We start from the raw sequence: 22,016 nt of genomic DNA, 5'->3' as shown, positions 1-22,016 counted from the left end.
ACTCATGTGGCAACTAAAAATGTCTGCAGATACTGCCACATGTCCCTTGGCAGGAAAAATGGCCCATGATTGAGAACTGCTGGTTTAGACTCTTAAATGAAACTGAATATTCATGATGAATTTTTAGGCAATAGCTCACTGATTGCAAAGATGTTTAGGGGCAAGCAGGAGACCTTCCTAGCACTTCAGAATTTTGTCAGAGTAGTGAATACCTGCTCTGCTTATAATTCAGATGGTCGTTTGCATTGTGTCTTTGGTATTTCATAAGTCACTTGATCTTACCTTGCACTAATGTCATTATTATACACATAGGTTATCATCATAGAGGATTTCAATATAAATATGTTGAAGATTGTTCTGAATCTGTTAATCCTATCATAGCCTAGAAATTGCTATTCTGAAAAAAATAGTCAACACTTTCATTTAGTAGTCTTTTGACTTTTTCTCGTATAAATATGGTATAGAATATGTAATTTTAAATTTCAGTTATTTTAACTTTTGATTTATGGATTACAGAAAAATCCTTCTTTATTTGGCAAAGCTACCTTTTTCTGTGTACAATGCAGTAATTTTCAGCTAGTTGCAGAACTGCAGATCTGGGGAGGGAACAAGAAAGTTGTGCAGTTATTCATCTAACATATATGATTTTGGGGCACTGTCCCAAGTACTAAGGGTGCTATAAAATGATGTGGATACAGATCAAGTCCATCAGAATGTTACCACCTAGAAAGGAGATAGGACTTGTATGTAACTAATTATATTAAAAGTGGGGAGTGTTAGAGAAGTACTGTACGGATAAAGTATTGTGGACATTCAAAGGAGGGAGTGATTACCTCTAGCAAGGGATGAGAGGAAGGAAGGGTAGAAACTAATAAAGTAGTCCTGGCATTTGTATTGGACCTTCACAGATGGTAGGATTTGGATTTATAGAGCTTGGGAAAGGCCTATTCTAAGTGGAAAGAACATGAGCCCAAGACCTATTGAGATCAAAAGTAATTTGGTTTGAGTACAGGAAAGAAGCTTGGGAATGACATAAGGAGTTTAATATGTGTCAAGGGTGACATTTTACCCTGGTGGGAAAAGGACTTAAAAAAAAAAAATTATTTAATTTGAGAGAGAAAGTGTGTGTGCTCAAGCAGGGAAGGGGCTGAGAGAGAGAGAGAAGGAGAGAGAGAATCCCAAGCAGGCTCTGCGCTGTCAGCACAGAGCCTGATTTAGGACTTGAGCTCACGAACCATGAGATCCTGACTTGAGCCAAGATTAAGAGTTGGATGCTTAACCAACTGAGCCACCCAGGTGCCCCAAAAGGATGTTTTAACTAATAAATACTGCGAGTATAATTTGCTATCCACATATAAGAAAGCCAACTAGATCCCTTCTTCACAAAATACACAAAAAGTAAATTGTAAAGGGGTTTAAGATATGTATCTATATGAAGAAATTAGGAGAATATTTATGTAACTGGAGTAGAGATGACATTTTTTTTGTAAGATAGGAAATCCAGATACTATAGAAGGAAAGATAGACCTGCTATAATAAATGTCTTAAAATTAGTAATTTCTGTTAAAATTATGCAAACCTTTGGCTTAGTGATTTTATTTTTTGAATTTTCTCCTTTAAAACAAAAGCCCTAGGGTGCCTGGGTAGCTCAGTTGGTTAAGTGTCCAACTCTTGATCTTGGCTGAGGTCATAATCTTGAGGTTCATGATATTGAGTCCCACCTTGGGCTCTGCTCTGACAGCGTGAAGCCTGCTTGGGATTCTCTATCTCCACTCTTCCCCCACTCCTTCTCTGTGTTCTTTCTCTGTCTCAAAAGTAAACTTAAAATATTTTTAAAAACAAAAGCCTTGATACATAAGGATGTATGTACAAAGGTATTCATTGTGGTATTATCTATAATGGCAAAAAAACCTCTGGATATCTGAATTCCCACCATTAAGGCTATGGCTGAATAAATGATTATATACAAACTTTATGCAACTGAATAGTGAGGGGCGCCTGGGTGGCTCAGTTGGTTAAGTGTCTGTCTTCAGCTGAGATTGTGATCTCATGGTTCGTAGGTTTGAGCCCCATGTCAGGCTCTGTGCTGACAGCTCAGAGCCTGGAGCCAGCTTCAGATTCTGTGTCTTCTTCTCTCTCTGCCCGTTTCCTGTTCACATTCTATCTCTCTCTCAAAAATAAATGTTAAAAGATTTTTATAAAAAAATAGCGAGGTGTTAGGAGCAGAGGCTCTATTACCTAACCATATGTCTGACCTTGGGAATGTTACTTAACCTCTTCAGAACTCTGTTTTCTTATCCTTCTTTTTTATTTTATTTTTTTTAATTTTTTTTAACGTTTATTTTTGAGACAGAGAGAGACAGAGCATCAACAGGGGAGGGGCAGAGAGAGAGGGAGACACAGAATCTGAAACAGGCTCCAGGCTCTGAGCAGTCAGCACAGAGCCCGACGCGGGGCTCGAACTCACGGACCGTGAGATCATGACCTGAGCCGAAGTCGGACACTTAACCGACCGAGCCACCCAGGCGCCCCTGTTTTCTTATCCTTCTGATGGAGAAAATAAGTGGTAAGATGTAAGAACTAATGATGATTCAGTTTTATTATATATTCTGTTCATGTAACAGATGTTGTGTCCAGGCTCTATTTTATTTATTTTATTTTTTTATTTAAAAAATTTTTTTTGTTTAATGTTTATTTATTTTTGAGACAGAGAGCGAGCATGAATGGGGGAGGGTCAGAGAGAGAGGGAGATACAGAATCGAAGCAGGCTCCAGGCTCTGAGCTGTTAGCACAGAGCCTGACGCGGGGCTCGAACTCACGGATCATGAGATCATGACCTGAAGTCGGACACCCAACCGACGGAGCCACCCAGGCGCCCCCAGGCTCTATTTTAATAAGCACTTTATATTAACTTATTTGACTTATTCCTCATAATAACCCAAAAAGTAGGTTTTATTGTTTTCCCCATATTACTGATGAGGAAACTGTGATACAAGTTAATACTATATTCTAATATAATTTACACACACAAAATTATATATTTATGCCACGCTGTAAACAATGCTATAATCAAACTATAAATTTTTTTTAGTTGAAATTTTTATGAATCACAAATGAGAAACAGACAGTTGGGCTTTGAGTTAAAAGTTACCCCAGATCTCTTGTTTCTCATTTAGACATAAAAAAGGGCAAAACCAGTAAAAACAACGACATTTGCTCAGCTGAACAGCTGGTGTGCAGTCTGAGGTTGTGTAGCACTAATTACTCCAGAGGCTGCCGAAGAAGGTAATTGCCCTTTTCTCTTCATTTTCAATACTGATTTTTTCTCCTTCAATTCCTTCTTTGAATATAATTTATTCTGCAGTAATAAGAAAGAAGACATAGGAGAACTGGGATGCACATTTTGGGAAAGATAAAGGAAAAGAAAAGCTTTTGGTTTTTAGACATTTTTTGGTTAAAATATAACACACACAGGTGACAGAATACCAGCAAATACACAGGTGCAGATGTGAATATTGTATTTGTTTCTTAGGCATAGGAGGAAAAAAGGAGAGTGGAAATTTGATTTCAAGCTAGCATGATTCTTTTTTTAATCCCATGCTTTATATTTTTAAGTTTTTACTAAGAATTTTCTGTAAGAATGAATTAAAAAAAATTTTTTTTAAGTTTATTTATTTTGATGGTGGGGGGGAAAGGGCAGCGATAGGGGGAAAGAGAATCCCAAGCTGGCTCTACAGTGCAGAACTGGATGCAGGGCTTGATCTCACACAGTGTGAGAGCTGAAATCAGGAGTCAAATGCTTAACCAACTGGGAGCCACCCAGATGTCCTGTACAAGAATGAATTTTTAAAACTCCCAAGTATACAGCAAAGCTGTGTACAATAATACCTATGTTGTATTCTCGCCAAGCCTAAGAAATAACCAAATCCAAAATGTGTCACCTTGAATAAGACCAATGGCCTGGATGTTGAAAAAAGTCAATGACTAAGAATGAAGAGACTCCTATATAACCTAAGATGTATACTACTATCATATCTTAGAAAAATAACAATGATTTCAATTTTTACTGTTTATTTACCTTTATTCCCTTTCCAGTCAAAGTTCATGACTTGCGTTTGATTGTTGTCTTAAAGTCTACCATAGCAGCCCTCCTTTGCTGTATATTTTAGGGCACACTATTGTTTTTTGTTCTACTATGAAAGAAAGTAACTGCTGCCACTTAAACTTATGATGTGCTATCTAGTTTCAGGTGTACTCCAGTTGCTCAATATTTTTTTAATGTTTATTTATTTATTTTTGAGAGAGAGAGAGAGAGAGAGTGAGCGTCTGAGCAGGGGAGGGGCACAGAGAGGGGGACAGAGGACCTGAAGTCGGCTCCTCACTGATCAGAGAGCCTGATGTGGGGCTCGAACTCATGAACTGCGAGCCCAGGACCTGAGCCGAAGTCAGAGGCTCAACCGACAGAGCCACCCAGGCACCCCTCTAGTTGCTCATTTTTCATGGTTGCAGTGTCTTTATGAACTTCTTTTAGGATAGCACTTATAAATTTTAAACATTTATCTTCTGTTCCCAGAAATAGCGGTACTTCCTTCAGGTTAGTTGTTTATTTTCATCCTTTTCTCTTGTGCCTTTGCTTTTCCTTAAAAAAAAAGAAAAAAGAAAAAAAAAGGTTCTTGAGCTCTTTGTAAATGAGCATGGTATTAATTGCTGGGCCTCACTTTAGGGTCCATGGATGAAATGCAGGAAAAGAGCTGCTTCTCCCCTGTCTGCCTCTAGCCTATGGCCAAATAAGGAAGGCTTTGTTGGGGAGTATGAGGATGCTCTAATGCTTTCAGGGTAGATTGCTCAATTAAGAAAAACAAATGTGGTTTTAGCTAGAAACCAACACAGTTGCTGATAGACCTTCTTTGTGTAAAGGAATGGGGTAAGAGGTTTGGCTTGGCTGTTCCATATACATATTTTAATCATCCTGATTTTAATCCTACAGCCCCCTCCTTTCTATTCCTGTTTTCATGTTTGGTAGTTCTCCAGGTTCTGGTGCCAGGAATGGCTTCTCCATGGGTGCAGCTTCTTGTGCCTGTGTGCATGTTCTAGATTGCAGTTTTTTTCTGCACTGGCTTAATCCCCAATATAATCCCATCTACTTTTTCTCTTCTGGAATGAATGAATACATTTTAGTGGAATTTTGATAGAAGTGGAGGAAAATTAATGTCCTTAGTTTATCTCACACAGAGTAGATAATACATAGATATTTGTTGAATAAATCGATTAATGCTGTTGAGAAAACTGGGCAAAGCATACTTTTGTCTAAGTTAAAAAAATTATGGCTGTAGGATATGGATAATTAAATGAATCCGTTTCTTTTTTTTTATCCTTTAATTGATTCTATTTTAGGAGGAAATCTCATTGAAGTTAAAACACCAGTGGAGGTACAAAAATGAGAAAGCTGCCATCTCTCACGATTTTTTAAAAAATTAAAGCCCTTAATTTCATTTTGTTCCTTTTTAGTGTTTAGCATAGTGCCTGGCATGTTGTAAGTATTCAATAAATGATAGTTATTATTATTATGTTTGTTTAACTCAAACTCTTTTTGTCTCTCATTTTCATCATCCAAGAAAATGGGGATTAATATATGTAAAATACCTGGAACAGATTTTGGCATATGTAGTATTTGCTACATAAGGTTAATTATCATTCTTTGATCCATGAACAACTGTTTATTTTTTTCTATGAGGCTTTCATTGATCTTAATTAGTTTTAATTAATAATGTGCCAGTCTGTATTCTGTTTGTATTAAAAAAAATTTTTTTTAATGTTTATTTATTTTTGAGAGAGACAGAGACAGAGCGTGAGCAGGGGAAGTGCAAAGAGTGAGAGGGAGACGCAGAATCTGAAGCAGGCTTCAGGCTCTGAGCTGTCAGCACAGAGCCTGACGCAGGGCTCGAACACGTGAACCATGAGATCATGACCTGAGCTGAAGTTGGATGCTTAACTGACAGAGCCACCCAGGCGCCCCTGTATTCTGCTTGTATTTTATGTCACAGCCTTTATGTTGAATTAAATTGACTTGCTTTTTTTTTTTTTTAAGTTTATGTATTTTGAGGTGTGGGGAGGAGGGCAGAGAGAGAGGAAGAGACAGAGAATACCAAGCAGGCTCCCCACTGTCCCTGCAGAGCCTGATGCAGAGCTAGAACTCAAAAACTGAGATCATGACTTGAGCTGAAATGGAGTCGGCCTTTTTACCGACTGAGCGACCTAGGCACCCCGTGGTTTGCTTGATTGTATGTCTCTCCACCAAATGTGGTTCTTTTTTTTTTTTTTTTATGTTTATTTATTTATTTGAGAGAGAGAGAGACAGAGTGGGGGGGGGGGGAGGGCAGAGAGAGAGAGATCACAAGCAGGGGAAGGGCAGAGAAAGAGGGAGATGCAGAATTTGAAGCAGGCTCCAGGCTCCAAGCTGTCAGTGCAGGGCTCGAACCCATGAGATCAGGACCTGACCTGAGCCAAAGTCGGATGCTTAACTGACTGAGCCACCCAGGTGCCCACATTTGGTTCTTGATAGCTGGTAACTATCTTTTTTATTTTGGTAGTCTTGTTGCATCGTCATGGCTTGCCACATAACATGAGTCCCTCATTTTTGCTGGGTCTTAATTGATGAGGAGGATAGTGTGACTGGAGCATGGGGTAGGGTGTATTATTGGGAAGTGGAATGTGACAAATATGCTGATAACAGATTATAAATAGTTGAATAACAGATAAAAGAATTTGAAGTTCAGTATGCAGTGGAAGGCATTTTTGATTATTGATCAGGTTACTTTCCTATTTTACAAAGATAATTGAGTGCAGAGTATAGAATGTATTGGAAAGAAGAAAAGAGATTAGAGGTTAAGTTAGAAGGTGGCTCCAGATATAAGGTGCCCCTACAATGAAATGTTAGTCTCTTTTGGCCTTATTGATATCAGGTGCTTGCTTAGTAGTGTCTCGTGCATTAATCATAAAGGATGAAACTGAGATCTTTGAGTTAAATCAGGAAGGGATTATTGGAGACTTGAGACTACACTGATTATGTGAGCACAGCAAGAGTAAAAGGAGATTGGAGGGGCATTAAGAAGAGTTGATAAGGAAGTAGAATATGATAGTTAAAAAAAATTCTGTTACACACACACAATGGAATATTACTCAGCCATAAAAAAGAATGAAATCCTGTCATTTGCAAGAATGTGGGAGCTAAAGAGTATTAAGCTAAGAAAATAAGTCAGAGAAAGACAAATATATGATTTCACTCATGTGGAATTTAAGAAATAAAACAGATGAACATAGTGGGGGAAAAAGAGAGGCAAACCAGGAAATAGACTCTTAACTCTACAGAACAAATTGAGAATTTTGGGAGGATTGGTGGCTGGGGGAATGGGTTAAATGGATGTTTAAGGAGGTGCTTAATGAGGATTAAGGAATGTACTTGTGATGAGCACTGTGTGTTGTATGGAAGTGATGAATCACTAAATTGTACACCTGAAACTACTGTTACACTATATGTTAACTAATGGATTTAAATAAAAACTTGAAAAAAAAATTCTGTGAAGGATAGGAAAGTTGAAAGAATAAAGAAAATTACAGGGTCAAGTGGTGGTTTTTCCAGTTACAGAATGTGTGTATGTACGTTGTTAAAGTTTTATAAAGACAAGAAGGTTCAGTACAATTAAACCACCAAGAGATTAGTGCTAAACTACATAATATTTGAGAGACAGAAAGAGTGCAAATGGGAGAGGGGCAGAGGGAGCAGGAGACACGGTATCTGAAGCAGGCTTCAGACTCTGAGCTGTCAGCAAAGAGCCCGACATGGGGCTTGAACTCATGAACTGTGAAATCATGACTTGAGCCGAAGTTGGATGCTCAACAGACTAAGCCACCCAGGTGCCCCAACTATATAATATTTTAGAAAGGGAAAATGAAATTTAAGAAGAATGAAAACACCCTGAAATTCACTAAAGCTTATTTTCATCATATAAACTTGACATACAGAATAATAATTTTAGTAGTTGTCTCTGGAGGAGTTAAAATTTAAAAATTACAAAATCATTCCACTAACTTTTGAGTTTTTAATATATGCTTAGGGTGAATTTATTTTAAGCCTTTAGAAACGCATAAAAAGAGATTGTTAAGAGCTGAATAAATACACAGAAAATATAGTCACAGTATTTCTGGTGAGAAAAGATAAGCATAATTGGAATATTTCATATGTAGATTTCTTTTAAGTTTATTTATTTTGAGAGAGAGTGCGCGTGCATGCTCGTGTGGCAGGGGCAGAGGGAGAGAGAGAGATTGTCAGTTCAGAACCCGATGTAGGGCTCAAACTCAAGAACTGTGAGATCATGACCTGAGCTGAAATCAAGAGTCAGAGACTTAACCAACTGAGCCACCCAGGCACCCCTCATATGTAGATTTTTAACATATGATGAGGGGGAATTAAGAATTGTAAGTGCATGTATCATATGACTGAGTTTGAAAGAATCAGGGATGGTACATTATAGGAGTATGATGCATTGATATTCATAGCTGCTCCCAAGTTATAATTTAAAAGCTATGTATCCATGGAAAAGAGAAATCTAATAGAATGAAATGTTGACTATAAAATGTTTGAATAATATCTAATAGATCAAATATGGTTCTTAAATTATAGGCATGATTGATCTCATTATGAATCTCAAAGAGATACTAAAACCATGGTAATCTGAATATATAATATAAAGTAATATTAGGTAATACATATTATTACATCAGGTATTATATAATGCTTCACACATGTTAAAATTAAATAAGCACCTTCAAAATGTAAAACAATCATTTCAGGTACTTTATTAGTTGAAAATGAAAAAAAATTCCTTTTTAAGATGAAATGCGTATCTGTAGACAATGGCCACATTTCAAAAATCAGTCTTTTTAAAAATTAAAAAAAAATTTTAATCTTTTTTTAAATGTTTATTTATTTTTGAAGGAGAGAGAGAGCATGAGCGGGGAAAGAGCAGAGAGAGAGAATCTGAAGCAGGCTCCAGGCTCTGAGCTGTCAGCACAGAGCCCGATGTGGGGCTTGAACTCACAAACTATGAGATCATGACCTGAGCTGAAGTCAGACGCTTAACCAACTGAGCCGCCCAGGTGCCCCTTTATTTTTTAATTTTTAAAAAGTTTTATTTATTTTGAGAGAGACAGAGCATGAGTGGGGTAGGGGCAGAGACAGAGAGAATCTCAAGCTAAGTTGTCAGTGCAGAACCTGATGTGGGGCTTGAACTCCTGAAACTGTGAGATTACCTGAGCCAAAATCAAGAGTTGGACATTTAGCCAACTGAGCCACCCAGGCACCCCAGTCTTTTTTTGTTTTAATGTTTGTTTGCTTATTTATTTGTTTTGTTTGTTTATTTATTTAGAGTACATGTACAAGCAGGGGAAAGGCAGAGAGTGAGGAAGAATCCCACTCAGTGTCTGAGCTGTTAGCACAGAGCCCAATATGGGGCTTGAACTCCCAAAACTGAGATCATGACCTGAGCCTAGATCAAGAGTCAGGCACATAACTGACTGAACTGCTAAGGTGCCCCTAAAATTGGTCTTTTGTACTTTCAAATATTCAAAGATGACATCATAACCTTTGTTTCCCTAAATGATAACTTTTTATCTGTGGAGGTGGTATTTAGATGGGATTTACCATTCTGGGTAGATTGAAGAGTGATTGTTGGAAACATAATAGTGGCCTACAGGAGTAGAAAGACCTACTTTAAAAAATCTCCATTAGAGATTTATATTAAGAGTTTCTTTCTTTCTTTTTTTTTTTTTTTTAAGAATTTAGTATGGCCTTTTTCTTTTCTTTTTAAAATTTTTTTTAATGTTTATTTTTTTTGAGAGAGACAGAGTGTGAGCAGGCGCGGGGCAGAGAGAAAGGGAGACAGAATCCAGAACAGGCTCCAGGCTCTGAGCTGTCAGCACACAGCCCAACGCGGGGCTCAAACTCACAAACTGTGAGATCATGACCTGAGCTGAAGTTGGACGCTTAACCGACTGAGCTACCCAGGTGCCCCTTCTTTTTCTTTTTTAATGTTTATTGATTTTTGAGAGGGAGAGAGAGACAGAGAGACAGAGAGACAGAGAGACAGAGTGCAAGCAGGGGAGGAGCAGAGAGAGAGGGAGACACAGAATCCCAAGCAGGCTCCAGGCTCTGGGCTGTCAGCATAGAGCCTGACGTGGGGCTCGAACTCATGAAATGTGAGATCATGACCTGAGCCAAAGTCAGATGCTCAACCGACTGAGCCACCCAGGCGCCCCTAAAAGTTTCTTAATGTAGTGTTTACACTCATACTTCTCTTGAATTCCTAAAATTTGAAACCTAATATTTGTACTCTGAGGAAAGAGAGTCTTTGAGTTTTGTGTGTAATTAGCAAAGAATGAGAAAAAATGTCTTGAAAGTAAGACCCAAGGACTGTAAAGACAGACAGTTTTGCTAACAAAAGTTAGGCTTTAGGTAACTTGATACCTTTTCATTCCTGCTAACTTAGAGGCTTTAAACCCTAGCTTCTAACTCAGTACTATTTAACTTCTCCATTTTAGTCATGTTTCTCCCTATCCCAGGAAAATTAACATCCCTTATTTCTGAGCTCTTTGGAATATGGCTTCCCTATAAATGCTGATGGCATATCATATTTATAGTTACATATTTTCTAACTTGTGACTGAAAGCCTAGAAAGACAACAAATGGGCATCCCAAAGTTACCCCTTGCTCTTTATATTCTGTAACAATTATATATTAAATGGTAGAAGAATCACTTTGGGGAGGTCACACACTCTTTTGGACTTAGGTTTGTTTGTAAAATGAAAGGCTTTTTATCATTGAATTCACCTATGTGGGTCTTGGATAGGCTCATTATATTTGTGGGAATCTATATACATCTATAAAAATGAACTTTAACGGGATGCCTGGGTGGCTCAGTCGGTTGAACGTCTGATTTTTGATTTCGGCTCCATGATCCCAGGGTCATGGGATCGAGCCCTGTGTCGGACTCCTCGCTGAGTGTGAAGCCTGCTTAAGATTCATTCTTTATCTCCCTTTGCCCCTCTCCCCCACTTACATGTGCTCTCTCTCAAATTAAAAAAGATTCAGACTTAAAAAAAAATCAACATCTTTATGTAACAAGGTACCTATTTCATTATATAATAACAGTTAATCTTGTTTACCTCCTGAAAAAAAGATGCTGTATAGTAAAGATGGTGAAGTTCAGGTGGGTTTTTAAATATATCATAGAAAGATCTAGTGCTTTTAGAGTGAGAGAGAGACCTGGATTTCTGCTACTTAACAGATAAGTAACTGCAGGATAGTATGGAAACAAGCTCAGAGGAGTTACCCAGAAAATGCTTCCATATGTAAAGTGCCCAGCATATCCTTATGAGATGATCATTAATGTTAATGATCATTAATATTAAGTACCTTTTCTTGTTTTACAGGACAAGTGAAATGCTTTCTAGAAAACTAATAATGAAAATGTTGGGAAAATATTTAAAATAGTTACAGAGCTGAGTAAATTACTAAGTTCGGTGTTACTAAATAGAAAAACATGGAAAGGGCTACTTCCCCTGCTATGTAGGACAACTTTATTTAATGTGAAACTTTTCTGCCCCTGCCCTGCTTGCTATCTCTCAAAAATAAATAAACACTAAAAAAAAAAAAAAAAAAAGAAGAAAGAAAGAATCTTGATTAGGGGCACCTGGCTGGCTCAGTCAGAAGAGTGTGTGATTCTTTATCTTGGGGTTGTGAATTCAAGCCCCATGTTGGGTGTAGAGATTACTTAAAAATAAAGTCTTAAAAAAAAAAAAAAGAAAAAATAATCTTCATTAGAATCAAGATCAATTCTACATGAGTTAATCTTACACATTTTAAAAAACTACAATTCTTTTTTCTTTCATGTGTATTTTGAGAGAGAAAGAACGCACAAGTGAGCAGAGGAGGGACAGAGAGAGACAGAATCCCAAGGAGGCTCTGCGCTGTCAGCACAGAGCTGGACACAGGGCTCCATCTCATGAACCATGAGATCATGACCCGAGCCAAGATCAAGAGTTGGATGCTTAACCTACTGAGCCACCCAGGTGCCCCTAAAAAACTGTAATTCTAAAAGTCATTTCAAGCACTAAACTTTCATTATATATATGGTTGTGTTAATTTGTAATATCAGAATGGCCATCTATCTTTTTTTCAAGTTTCACTGTAAGATTAATACAAAGTGAGTGAATGATAGACTACATTTCATCATTTCGTGGATGTGATTGGTACATTGTAAGTTGTGCTTTTTTTTAGCGGAATGTTTTTTTCATTCTAGTAAAATGCATTTATTCAAAAAAGAAGTATAGTACATTATAATTCTAAGGAAATTTTTATATTAAAAATGCCAGTCTTTTTGATTTAAATTGGAAAGGGTCTTATATAATACCTGAACAAGGAAATTCACAATCAAGGTTGAAATCTTGTCTATATTACCATATATTTCTAATTATACATTATTTTAAGATTATATATTCTAAACCATGGTTACAGAATTACTGTACAGAAATATATTGAAGGTATTATCTTTTGGTTTAATTCTCTACAACTTGAAAATAGAATTGTGACATGAAATGACACAATTATTTTTACTCTGAAAATAACAAGCTCTGAACTTCATCCTTCATTGTACTTTTCTAAAGAACTCACTTCTCATGAGCAAGTGTTCAATATTATTTAGCTAGGAAACCATTATATTGTTAAAACTTGAATTTTTCTTTAATTCTATCCCAGTATTTTAAATATTTATGTGTTTTAGGATATGTGCAATTAAACCACACATTTGATCATAGCTTGAATAATACAACATTAAAAATAAATAAGATCTTCAAGTAAACAAACATGTTTCCAAATCATATTGCCAGTGTACATGAACCTGTTCTCTGAGGACTAAAAGCTCTGCTTGTTTGAAAAAGTCAATGATTAGGTCTTTATAAGCAATTGAGGTTCTGTTTTCCTTCTAAACGTTCCTTCACTAATTTTTCCAAAGAGAAAAGATGCTCATCTGCATCTTCTGGCACAATGTTCCTAATAGAATTTGCAAGTTCAAAAAGATATTCTGTATTTTTTCCACTTGGACCAGCTGCATTAAAAATTTGTTCAGCAATGTCTTCCAGAGGTGCAGGACCAAGATAATTAGGATTATCACATGTTCCAATATATAGCAACACATTAAATGGTTTTGTTGTGGGATCTTTTGGATAAAAAATGACTGTTGTGGTCCTGTAGCCTCCTTTCTCTCTGAAGTCAAGGTATGCTTTTACTTCTTCTTCCTTTCCTACTGGCAGTCTGTAAGCAACACCCCATACACAACCCTGTTGAAAAATGAAAAGAACGTATTATTTAGAATTTACAGGGCTAAAATAGGTGAAGATATGTTATGCTCTAAGAAAATAGCTGTATATTCTTAGAAGTCAGTGTAGTTTTGATTCACTTAAAGTGCACTGAGGGGTGCTGGGATGGCTCAGTGGTTAAGCATCCAACTTCGGCTCAGGTCATGACCTTACGGTTTGGCCCCACATTGGGCTCCGCGCTGAGCGCCCAGAGCCTGCTTTGGATTCTGTGTCTCTCTCTCTGCCCCTCCACTGCTCACACACTGTCTGTCTCTCTCTCTCTCTCTCTCTCTGTCTGTCTCAAAAATAAACATTAATTTCTTTTTTTTTTAAAGCGCACTGGGAGGTACAAACTAAACAATAAAGGAAATCAGCATTTTAAATTCTTCAGTCTGAATAAATAATTTCTTGCACACTAGGATATTTATCATTGTTTAAGTTTTAAAAATCGTATCTTTTAACTAGTGGGACTGAAAAAAAATCAGGTGTTCATTTGGTCATTAAACACAGTTCTAAAGTTTTAAATCCTTAAACATTTCACTGATGGTACAGGACGGTAGTTTCCAAACTGCTTTATGGAGTGTTGTAGCCACTTGGGAGCCTACCTTTGGGGATGTTAAGTGCTGGGTGCTGTCTGGGAGGGCTTTGATACACCAACTTACTTTAGCTAAAACTGAGCGTCACTTATCTTTTTACCGGCTGTTTCCTTATTTACAGAAAGGGGTCTTTGTTTTAAAAGGTCTGTAAGAAAGCAATCAACTACTGAAGGCCACAGCAAGTTCATTTTATTCATTTTTTTCACTGCAGGAGCTTTCAAATATCCTTTGTAAATAATTCCATGCAGAATACTAAATGGCAGTCTCTTTTGTTGAGAGCCCATGAACAAAGTGTCAGTAAAAAAACTGGCTGCAAAGGTTTTTTGGTTTGTTTTTTAGTGTTAATAAAATATCTGATATAAACAGGATTTATTTATAGTTTGTAGTTACAGATTATCTAGTTTTTTCACAACCTTTAATTACTGGCTTTAATTATTAAACTCTAGGTTGCTAAGTATCTTCTTGAGTGAATTTTTTTTTAATGTTTATTTTTGAGAGAGTGCAAGCTGGGAAGGGTCAGAGAGAGGGGGACAGAGGATCCGAAGTGGGCTCTGCACTGACAGGCCGACAGCTAGCCCAGTGTGGGGCTCGAACTCGGGAACGGTGAGATCATAACCTGAGCCAAAGTTGGATGCTCAACCGACTGAGCCATCCGGTGCCCTGTTCTTGAGTGAGTTTAACATTCTGTAGAAACAAAGTGCCGTTTATTGACTTTAATTAAGAGTTACAGTTACCAGTTTGAAGCCATTTTTATAGATGCTTTTCCTAATGTAAATTATGAAAGCATTTCATTATTTCACCATTATTCATTTCCTGTTGATAGCTGCTTGACTTTTGTATATCAAAGTCATTTCCAAAGTTAAATTTTTACCTTCACACTATGAACGTCCGAATCTATACCTCAATGAAATGATTGAAAATATTTAAGAAACAGAGGACTATCAGGTAAATACGTTTTCTAGTGCCCCAAACCTGTTTAAAAACCTGTTGTGCTATTAAAAAATTAGGCAAGAAAGAAAGTGGTAACTCCTGACAGGGAGAGAGAATTTTTGCTGAGAATAGTATACTCCTAGCAAATACGAGAGTTTCAATGGTTCCACTTGATGTGGCAAGTATGGCCAAGTGTGCCTCAGTGGCAGTATGGCTGTCTGAGGCCTAGGGCCATTAATGCCAAATTCTTAGTCAATAAACTCAAGAAAAAAAAAAAAAAGACTACATGCCATTTGGTTTTATTTTGTTGTCTACCGGGCATTCTGCATTCCAGCTTTTCCCAACAGTTAAAAAGAAACACAATAAATACAGAGAGGAATTCTAGACCTACTGTTCAAGCTGTCTGTGATGACTGTTAATAAAATTCCATTGATTATTAAAACTGAGAAACATCTCAACATTTTATATGATTAAAGACTACACAAAAAAAGAACAATAATACCATACCCCAGGATCTTCAACAAGAGTCACAACTCTTCCAGGCTGTTTTAAAAAAAGTAAAAAAACAAAATTTTTTTTTTTCTGAATCAAAGTTTATCAACTAACTGAGCATTACCAATTTATTGTTGACATGGAATATTTTAATTGTTCATACTAAACACCTCCATAAAGTACTCATTTTTATGATAAATTTTCAAGTGAATTAAGAATATACATTATCCAAAGTATCTTGACTTTTCTAAAAGATTCTCTTCAATTTATGTATATTAGCTATATTATATTCACTTAAAAAATGGATATATTAAAAAAAATACCTGTGACTAAGGCTCATGTAAAATGAAAGACAAAGGAAGAAGCAATTATAAAAGTTCTGATCAGATTGCTATAGTTTTATTAGAGAACAAAACATGCTCTTCCAGAGTGCTTTCCTATAATAGGGAAGTAGCCCTCAAACTTTAGTGTAGATCACAATTACATGGAGGGTTGATAAACACACTGCTTATGTACAGTCCCAGAGTTAATGATCCTGTAGATTTGGAGCTGTTTGAGAATTTGCCTTTTTTTTTTTTAAGTACACTTCCTACCTGGTGCCAAAGGCTATGTATCTACTGACATGTTAGCATCATTAGTGAGAATGCTGAATTCTAAGCCACATTTTAACATATTTATTTGCCCATTGTCTGACACACAGGGAGCATAAATAATTCCGGTATTTGTGTCATCTTCATTGCTATTTCCTTCTGGTCTTTGTCCATTTGTATAGACAATTTGTAATCACGGAAAACATGGGATTTGGGATTATGTTTCTTATTTAATTTAATTACATTTTCCTGTTAGTGTTATCATATGTTTTAATAGTTGCATAATATTGTATCATCAATGAGCTATAATTTAAACATTCCTGTGTTGTTGGGGCATTTAGATTTCACCTTTTTTCTATTTAAGATAATGCTATAATGAGGACACATATCTTGGTGTGGGTTATGTAGGCACTTCCATATTACTTTCAATTTCAAGATGAATTAGGAGCTATTTATTGACTACTTAGTGTGTGTTGTAGAGAAGATAAAACCTTAATTCTTGCTTTCAAGAGCTTATATTATAATTCTGGAACACAAACTTAACACATGAAACAGGTAGAGAACACTTAAGGGCTAAGATGTATGGTATGAAGGCAATTAAGAATTTTGAGTCTTGGGTAGTCAGAAAGGAAAACAAAATTCTGGCAAAAGGGCATGATTTACAAGTGCAGGCCTAGAGGCAAGACTACACCAGGCTAAATGTTTGACTAGCAGAGGGTCCCACCTGGAGAGATGATTCAGAAAGATAATTGGAGAAATAGGATAGTCAGATTTGAAGAGCCAGAGTGGAGGTGAAATTAGGGGACAATGGAAAATAAGAAGCCACTGAAATTTGGGAGAAATAGGAAATTAGGAGCTACTGCAGCACTTGACTAGTAGCTGACTGGCATGATAAAAGGTGTTTGGGGAAGATGAGTGGTAAAGTGTATAGTATGGTTAGAGTGGGAAGAAGGTAGACCCTCAGTACGAAATGTTCGTGGTCCTGGTGACAAGTTCTGCACTCCACCTTTCCTTGTCTCCCCTTGTATCCAGCAGTCACCAATTACTGGTAACTGTCTGTTGAATCTTTTTCTGTATGTTGTTCCTCTGTATCCTTCATTTGCTTCCTTAGGGACCTTGCTGCCTGCCTCTAGTTTTGTTTACCTCTAGTCTATTCTCTACTTGGCAGTGGAATGACTTTCTAGTGCAAAAATTGGGTCACTCCTGTGCTTTGAATTTTTTCAGGGTTTTGAAATTCTACAGGATAAAACTAAAAGTTCTCAGCATGATTTAACTACAACCCTTATTTCTTACCACTTTTTCCCTCAATCTGTACTGATTTATTTATAACTTTTACAAACATTCGTATCTTTGGATATACCAGTGCTCAGTATAGAATGCCCTTGCTTTTCTGTCTCTGGGATATCCTCCTGCACTACATCCATAAAGGCTTGGCTGACTCCTCAGGTGACTTTGCAGCAGATTTTTCTCCTAAACTGTGATTTTCCCTTTTATTCACTTCCCTGTGGCACTTGTCAGGTATTGTTTGCATAGCTGTCTCCTAAGTGCTCAGTAGTAATTGTTGAAAGGGGAAGGAGTGGTAGAAAAGTCCTGGACTTAGGTGGTGGCAGCTGAAACAGAAAACAAGAGTACATAGGGACTCATTTTAAGGGGAATATAAAGGACTCCCTCTGACAGCTTATGGAACAGACATGGACTTTTGGCACTACTGAAAATTTACTTGGAAACATTTTCTAAAATTTATGTTCTTAGTCTCTAAAATACATATATATTATTGAGAAACAATGTATATTTGTAAGTCACATGAAAGGCTTTTGGGGGGACTGAAACTAAAGCAGGGGTCTTTCAAGCTGAATGGTTTGGAGGATATTGTGAAATGAGTCATTATAGATGCTTTCATTGAGTAATGAGTAATTTTTCTGATCTAGATCTAGAAAAGTTAGAGATTTAGTAAATGTTCATGATTATCTCGTGTTAAAATGTTTCTTTTTGAAATTGAAATATATTCTCTCTGCTGTGAAAAATTTTTCACATTTAAATAAATCCTTAATTTGGGTGAGACAGTGCCAGTTTTTTTATATATAAATGAGATGCTTAATAAAACTTAGGAAGAAATTAAAGTTTAATGAAGCTAAAAAGAAACCATAATTGAAGTAGGTTTGGTATTTTTCCCACAAATGTCACATTGCAGCATGTGGAAATGAGCCTAACATTTGTTTAATAATATCACATTTCATATGTAATGATGACTAACTTACTAGGAGCATATGTTGCTATAAAAAACATAGTCCTATAAAACATCCACATCATTCTTCTAATTTGCTGGATATCTTTGTAGCCTTTTGTATTTATATAAGGCTGGTGATCCATTGTAATAAAAAATATTAAAATAATATTCTTTCCAGTTTTAACAAAATATAGTATACTTAAAAAAATACTTAGAGTTTCCTTTAATTTGCTATGATGTATTCTTTAACTAAAAGTAAGTGTAAAACTATTAGCCATTGCAGTCCCCCTGTACCCCAACTTACCTGCCCTATATTTTAGTAAATTTAAGTAAAAAGATACTGGCTTTTATAGCTCCTTTCTTCTTTTAAAGAATCATGAGCTGTTGTATTGACTTGACAACTTCTTATTGTTCTGTTCCAACAGTGTACATATCTCAATATGCTATATAACAAACACATATGTTTTGATTGAACCTAGAATAGTAAAATATGCTATCAAAACATTTGTAAGCATTTAATACTTCGTCATTAAAATTGGAGCCTTTCTTTCTTCAGAGTAGAAATTTTAAGTGTTCGTATCTGACAACTCAAAAGGCATTTTACTTCACTTAGAAGTTTTATTTAACTCTTTAAAGTCTTAGACATTGTTTTATAATATATATATATTTTTAAGATTTTATTTTTAAGTAATCTCTACACCCAGTGTGGGGCTTGAACTTAAAACCCTGAGATCCAGTTGCATGCTCTACCGACTGAGCCAGCCAGGCACCCCTCTTTTATAATAGTCTAGAAGAAATTTTGGACATGAAGCTCCTGTTGGCTTACAAATGTGCATTTGCCCTAAGTCACTACCGTTTTCCAGTCATCTGCCTACCATATTGTGTTTTGGGGCCAATATTAATTTCTCTTTAAAAAACAGTAATCAAGCTCATACATAGCTCTGAGTACTTTAGAGAACATACAAACAATAAAAAATTTTGTGCACTTCCAAAAGTTAGAAGGTTAAGTAAACCAAGTACAGTATTTAAGTTATCCAAATTGTTACCCACAACCTTGTTTTCCTTGTGGATTGGTTGTTTTGCAGCCAATACAAGGCTGAGCTGCTACTAGTTTTCTAGCACACATATATTGGGATGAAAGTCTTCTAATGACTGAAAAATAGATCAAGGAACTTACATTTCACATTTATAATTTAGAGGAGAAACGTGGAGAAATAAAGATTAAAATAATGCTGGACACAGTAATGGGCACTGTGTTACTCAAGTAACAAACCGAGAACTCAAATATTTAACTTCGCCGATACCTGACAACCAAAGGAAGTGATCACGGTAAGCTCCTTAACAACCGGAGATAATTTTGGAAACTAGTTTCTATGTGACCTTAGATGTCATAAAATAAAACCTTTGGAAATAATATGCTTGTTTAAACTTAAACCAATGAAAGTCTGCCAGAAAGCAGAAATGCCAACAAATTTAATTGCTAAAAAGCTAAAGCTGAATGTGCAGGTTGATTTTAGTATTCAACTCCGTGGTGAAACGGAGATTGATTTTCCCGCCGTTTTTTTTTTTTTTTTTTTAAATGGCAGAGGTCGCTCACAGATGGGGCTTCCTGCCAGCCCATCAGCCTTGGGCGAGCTTGTGTGCCTTTGACCCTGTTTCTTGCTTTCCCAAGAAACTAACCATCAGCGTCTCAAGAGGCTTCGGAAGTAGTGCCCTTGGTTTGGGAGAGAAGTAGAGGACAGATGGAGAGAAAGGTGCACAGATGTAACAGCATTATTCCTAACTTTCTTGCTCGGTCATCGTAAATGTTGGGGTGGAGGTCCAGCAGAGTTGGACCGCGAGTTGGGTGGGAAGCGGCGCTCCGAAGGCAGTTAAGGGTGGGGGGCTGACTGGCGCCTCACCTTGCCCGGGACCCCGCGGTGGTCGGTGCTCCCCTGCCAGAAGCGCCTGTTGTAGCCTGTGATGTATCCAACCAACTTGTCCTGATAGGGGAAGTCCACTTTCCAGATCAGGGACCCGTAACCAAAAACCCACATCCTTTCCCTTGCTCTTCCGCTGTGACGGCGGTCAACCCTCAGCTCTGGTGTCTACGGTGCCGGCACCAGCGGGAACTGCAGCCTCGCCGATGCTAGTAACCGGCTGCGAGGGCGCAGGCGCAATGGCCACGCTGCGCAAAGCACACTGGGACGTGTAGTTCGAGGGATGTATTCCGACTTCGTCAGTCAACGTTATTCTGTTTCCTTGCTTGGGGTATCAAGAACGATTGACCTTCGGTTCGCTAAGCAGTGGGTTCTTTTTCAGCCTCTGTAAGTCACCCTAACCTCCTGTTGCGCATGTGCACTGGACTACAATACCCACAATCCCTTTATGGGATTTGTGGCTCAGAGGTTGGAACTGTGTGCTGTTTTCGAACGCATTCAAGGAGAAGCGGAAGGGCGGACTCGCGCCTGGTGTCGCGGCCGGTGTGGTGTAGATAACGGGGAAGAGACCTACAGGCACCGCGGTTGTGTCACGTAGGAAGACATTTTGTTCTGCTTTGGAATTGGGTTTTTGTCCATTTAACAGCAGCCAGAGGAGCGCAAGTTGTGAATGCCGCATTTGACTTTACACCTAAGAAACTCACCTTTCTCATAAAAGCGGGAAGTTTACGAGAGAAGTTTTACGCCTGCGGAAGAGCTACTAGTGCTTCAGCTCATATCAATTTTACGCGCTAAACGACCTTATTTATCTTTAGCATTATCAGCAGCTCAGAAAAGATTAGGCGAAGGTTTTTGCCTTATGTACAGGCTGTAGTAGCGGTATGTGGAACCTGAAATTGTGTACAGAATTTGGGTTCTGTGCATTCTGGGGAGAAGCTTTATAGCTTTCATGAGTTTCTCCAACAGGTGAAGATCCTAAAAAAATGGTAAGGTCTGCAGCCTAGCGCCACTGCTCCAAAATATTGTTTAGGAGGCGCACTCAGACTATCATGCTGTGTTTCTGTATGTGAAAATAGAAGCCTTAGCAAATCCTTGTTTCTTGAGATTTTTTTTTTTAATGTTTATTTTTTTGAGAGAGAAGAGCGAGCGTGTGGGAGAGCGGCAGAGAGAGAGAGAGAGAGGGAGACACAGAATCTGAAGCAGGTTCCATGCTGTCAGCACAGAGCTGGAAGCCGGGCTAGAACCCACAAACTGCGCTATCATGACCTTAGCTGAAGTCAGATGGTTCACCAGCTGAACCACCCAGTCACCTCTTTCTTGAGGATTTCTATTTCATCGTCCTTAGCTATATAAAAGAATACTAAGACACCCGGGTTCAGAGTATTATTTGAAGTGTTAAGAAACCAGCAAGAAACTGCTACAAAGAAAAACATTTTCAGAATAACCAGGCCTTAGGGTACCTGGGTGGCTCAGTAGGTTAAGCTTTTGATTTCAGCTCTGGTCTTGATCTCCAGGTTGGTGAGTTCCAGCCCCGCCTTTGGCTCTGTGCTGACTGCTCAGTCTGGAGGCTGCTTTGGATTCTGTGTCTCCCTTTCTCTCTGCCCCTCCCTCTCCTTCTCACAGTCTGTCTCTCTCTCTCTCTCTCTCTCTCTCTCTCGCAAAAAATAAACATTAAAAAATTTTTTATATAAAAACATTACAGAATAACCAGGTCTTTTTATATATTCTCCAAGATTAAGTGTCACATCGCTTGGGATGCAGAAAATTTTGAAAAAAAGTATCTGACCATTCATATACTTGCCATGTGGATCCAAAAATTGACATTTTGCCACAATTAATTTATTTCTTTTTT

General features: G+C 37.6%; 2 protein-coding genes across 6 annotated transcripts in view; one reads left to right on the top strand and one right to left on the bottom strand.

Annotated features, from left to right (window-relative positions):
• The window catches only part of ASB3 (ankyrin repeat and SOCS box containing 3), a 113,898-nt gene that overhangs the window by 3,937 nt on the left and 87,945 nt on the right, over positions 1–22,016 (top strand). The gene's annotated exons all lie outside the window — the stretch shown is intronic.
• CHAC2 (ChaC glutathione specific gamma-glutamylcyclotransferase 2) lies at positions 12,488–20,609 on the bottom strand. 2 transcript variants are annotated; one of them, XM_042932267.1, is made up of 3 exons: positions 20,147–20,609; positions 15,444–15,479; positions 12,488–13,392 (listed from the first exon to the last, which is right to left on the bottom strand). In XM_042932267.1, exons 1-3 carry the CDS (start codon positions 20,279–20,281, stop codon positions 13,009–13,011), a joined length of 555 nt encoding a protein of 184 aa, XP_042788201.1. In that variant the 5' UTR covers positions 20,282–20,609; the 3' UTR covers positions 12,488–13,008. The 2 variants fall into 2 exon arrangements, with proteins under 2 accessions (XP_042788201.1, XP_042788202.1); XM_042932268.1 differs by lacking the exon at positions 15,444–15,479.

The sequence above is a fragment of the Panthera leo genome, chromosome A3 (genome assembly GCF_018350215.1).
Source record: "Panthera leo isolate Ple1 chromosome A3, P.leo_Ple1_pat1.1, whole genome shotgun sequence".
Classification (NCBI taxonomy): domain Eukaryota; kingdom Metazoa; phylum Chordata; class Mammalia; order Carnivora; family Felidae; genus Panthera; species Panthera leo.
This window is presented reverse-complemented; position numbering and strand designations above follow the sequence as displayed.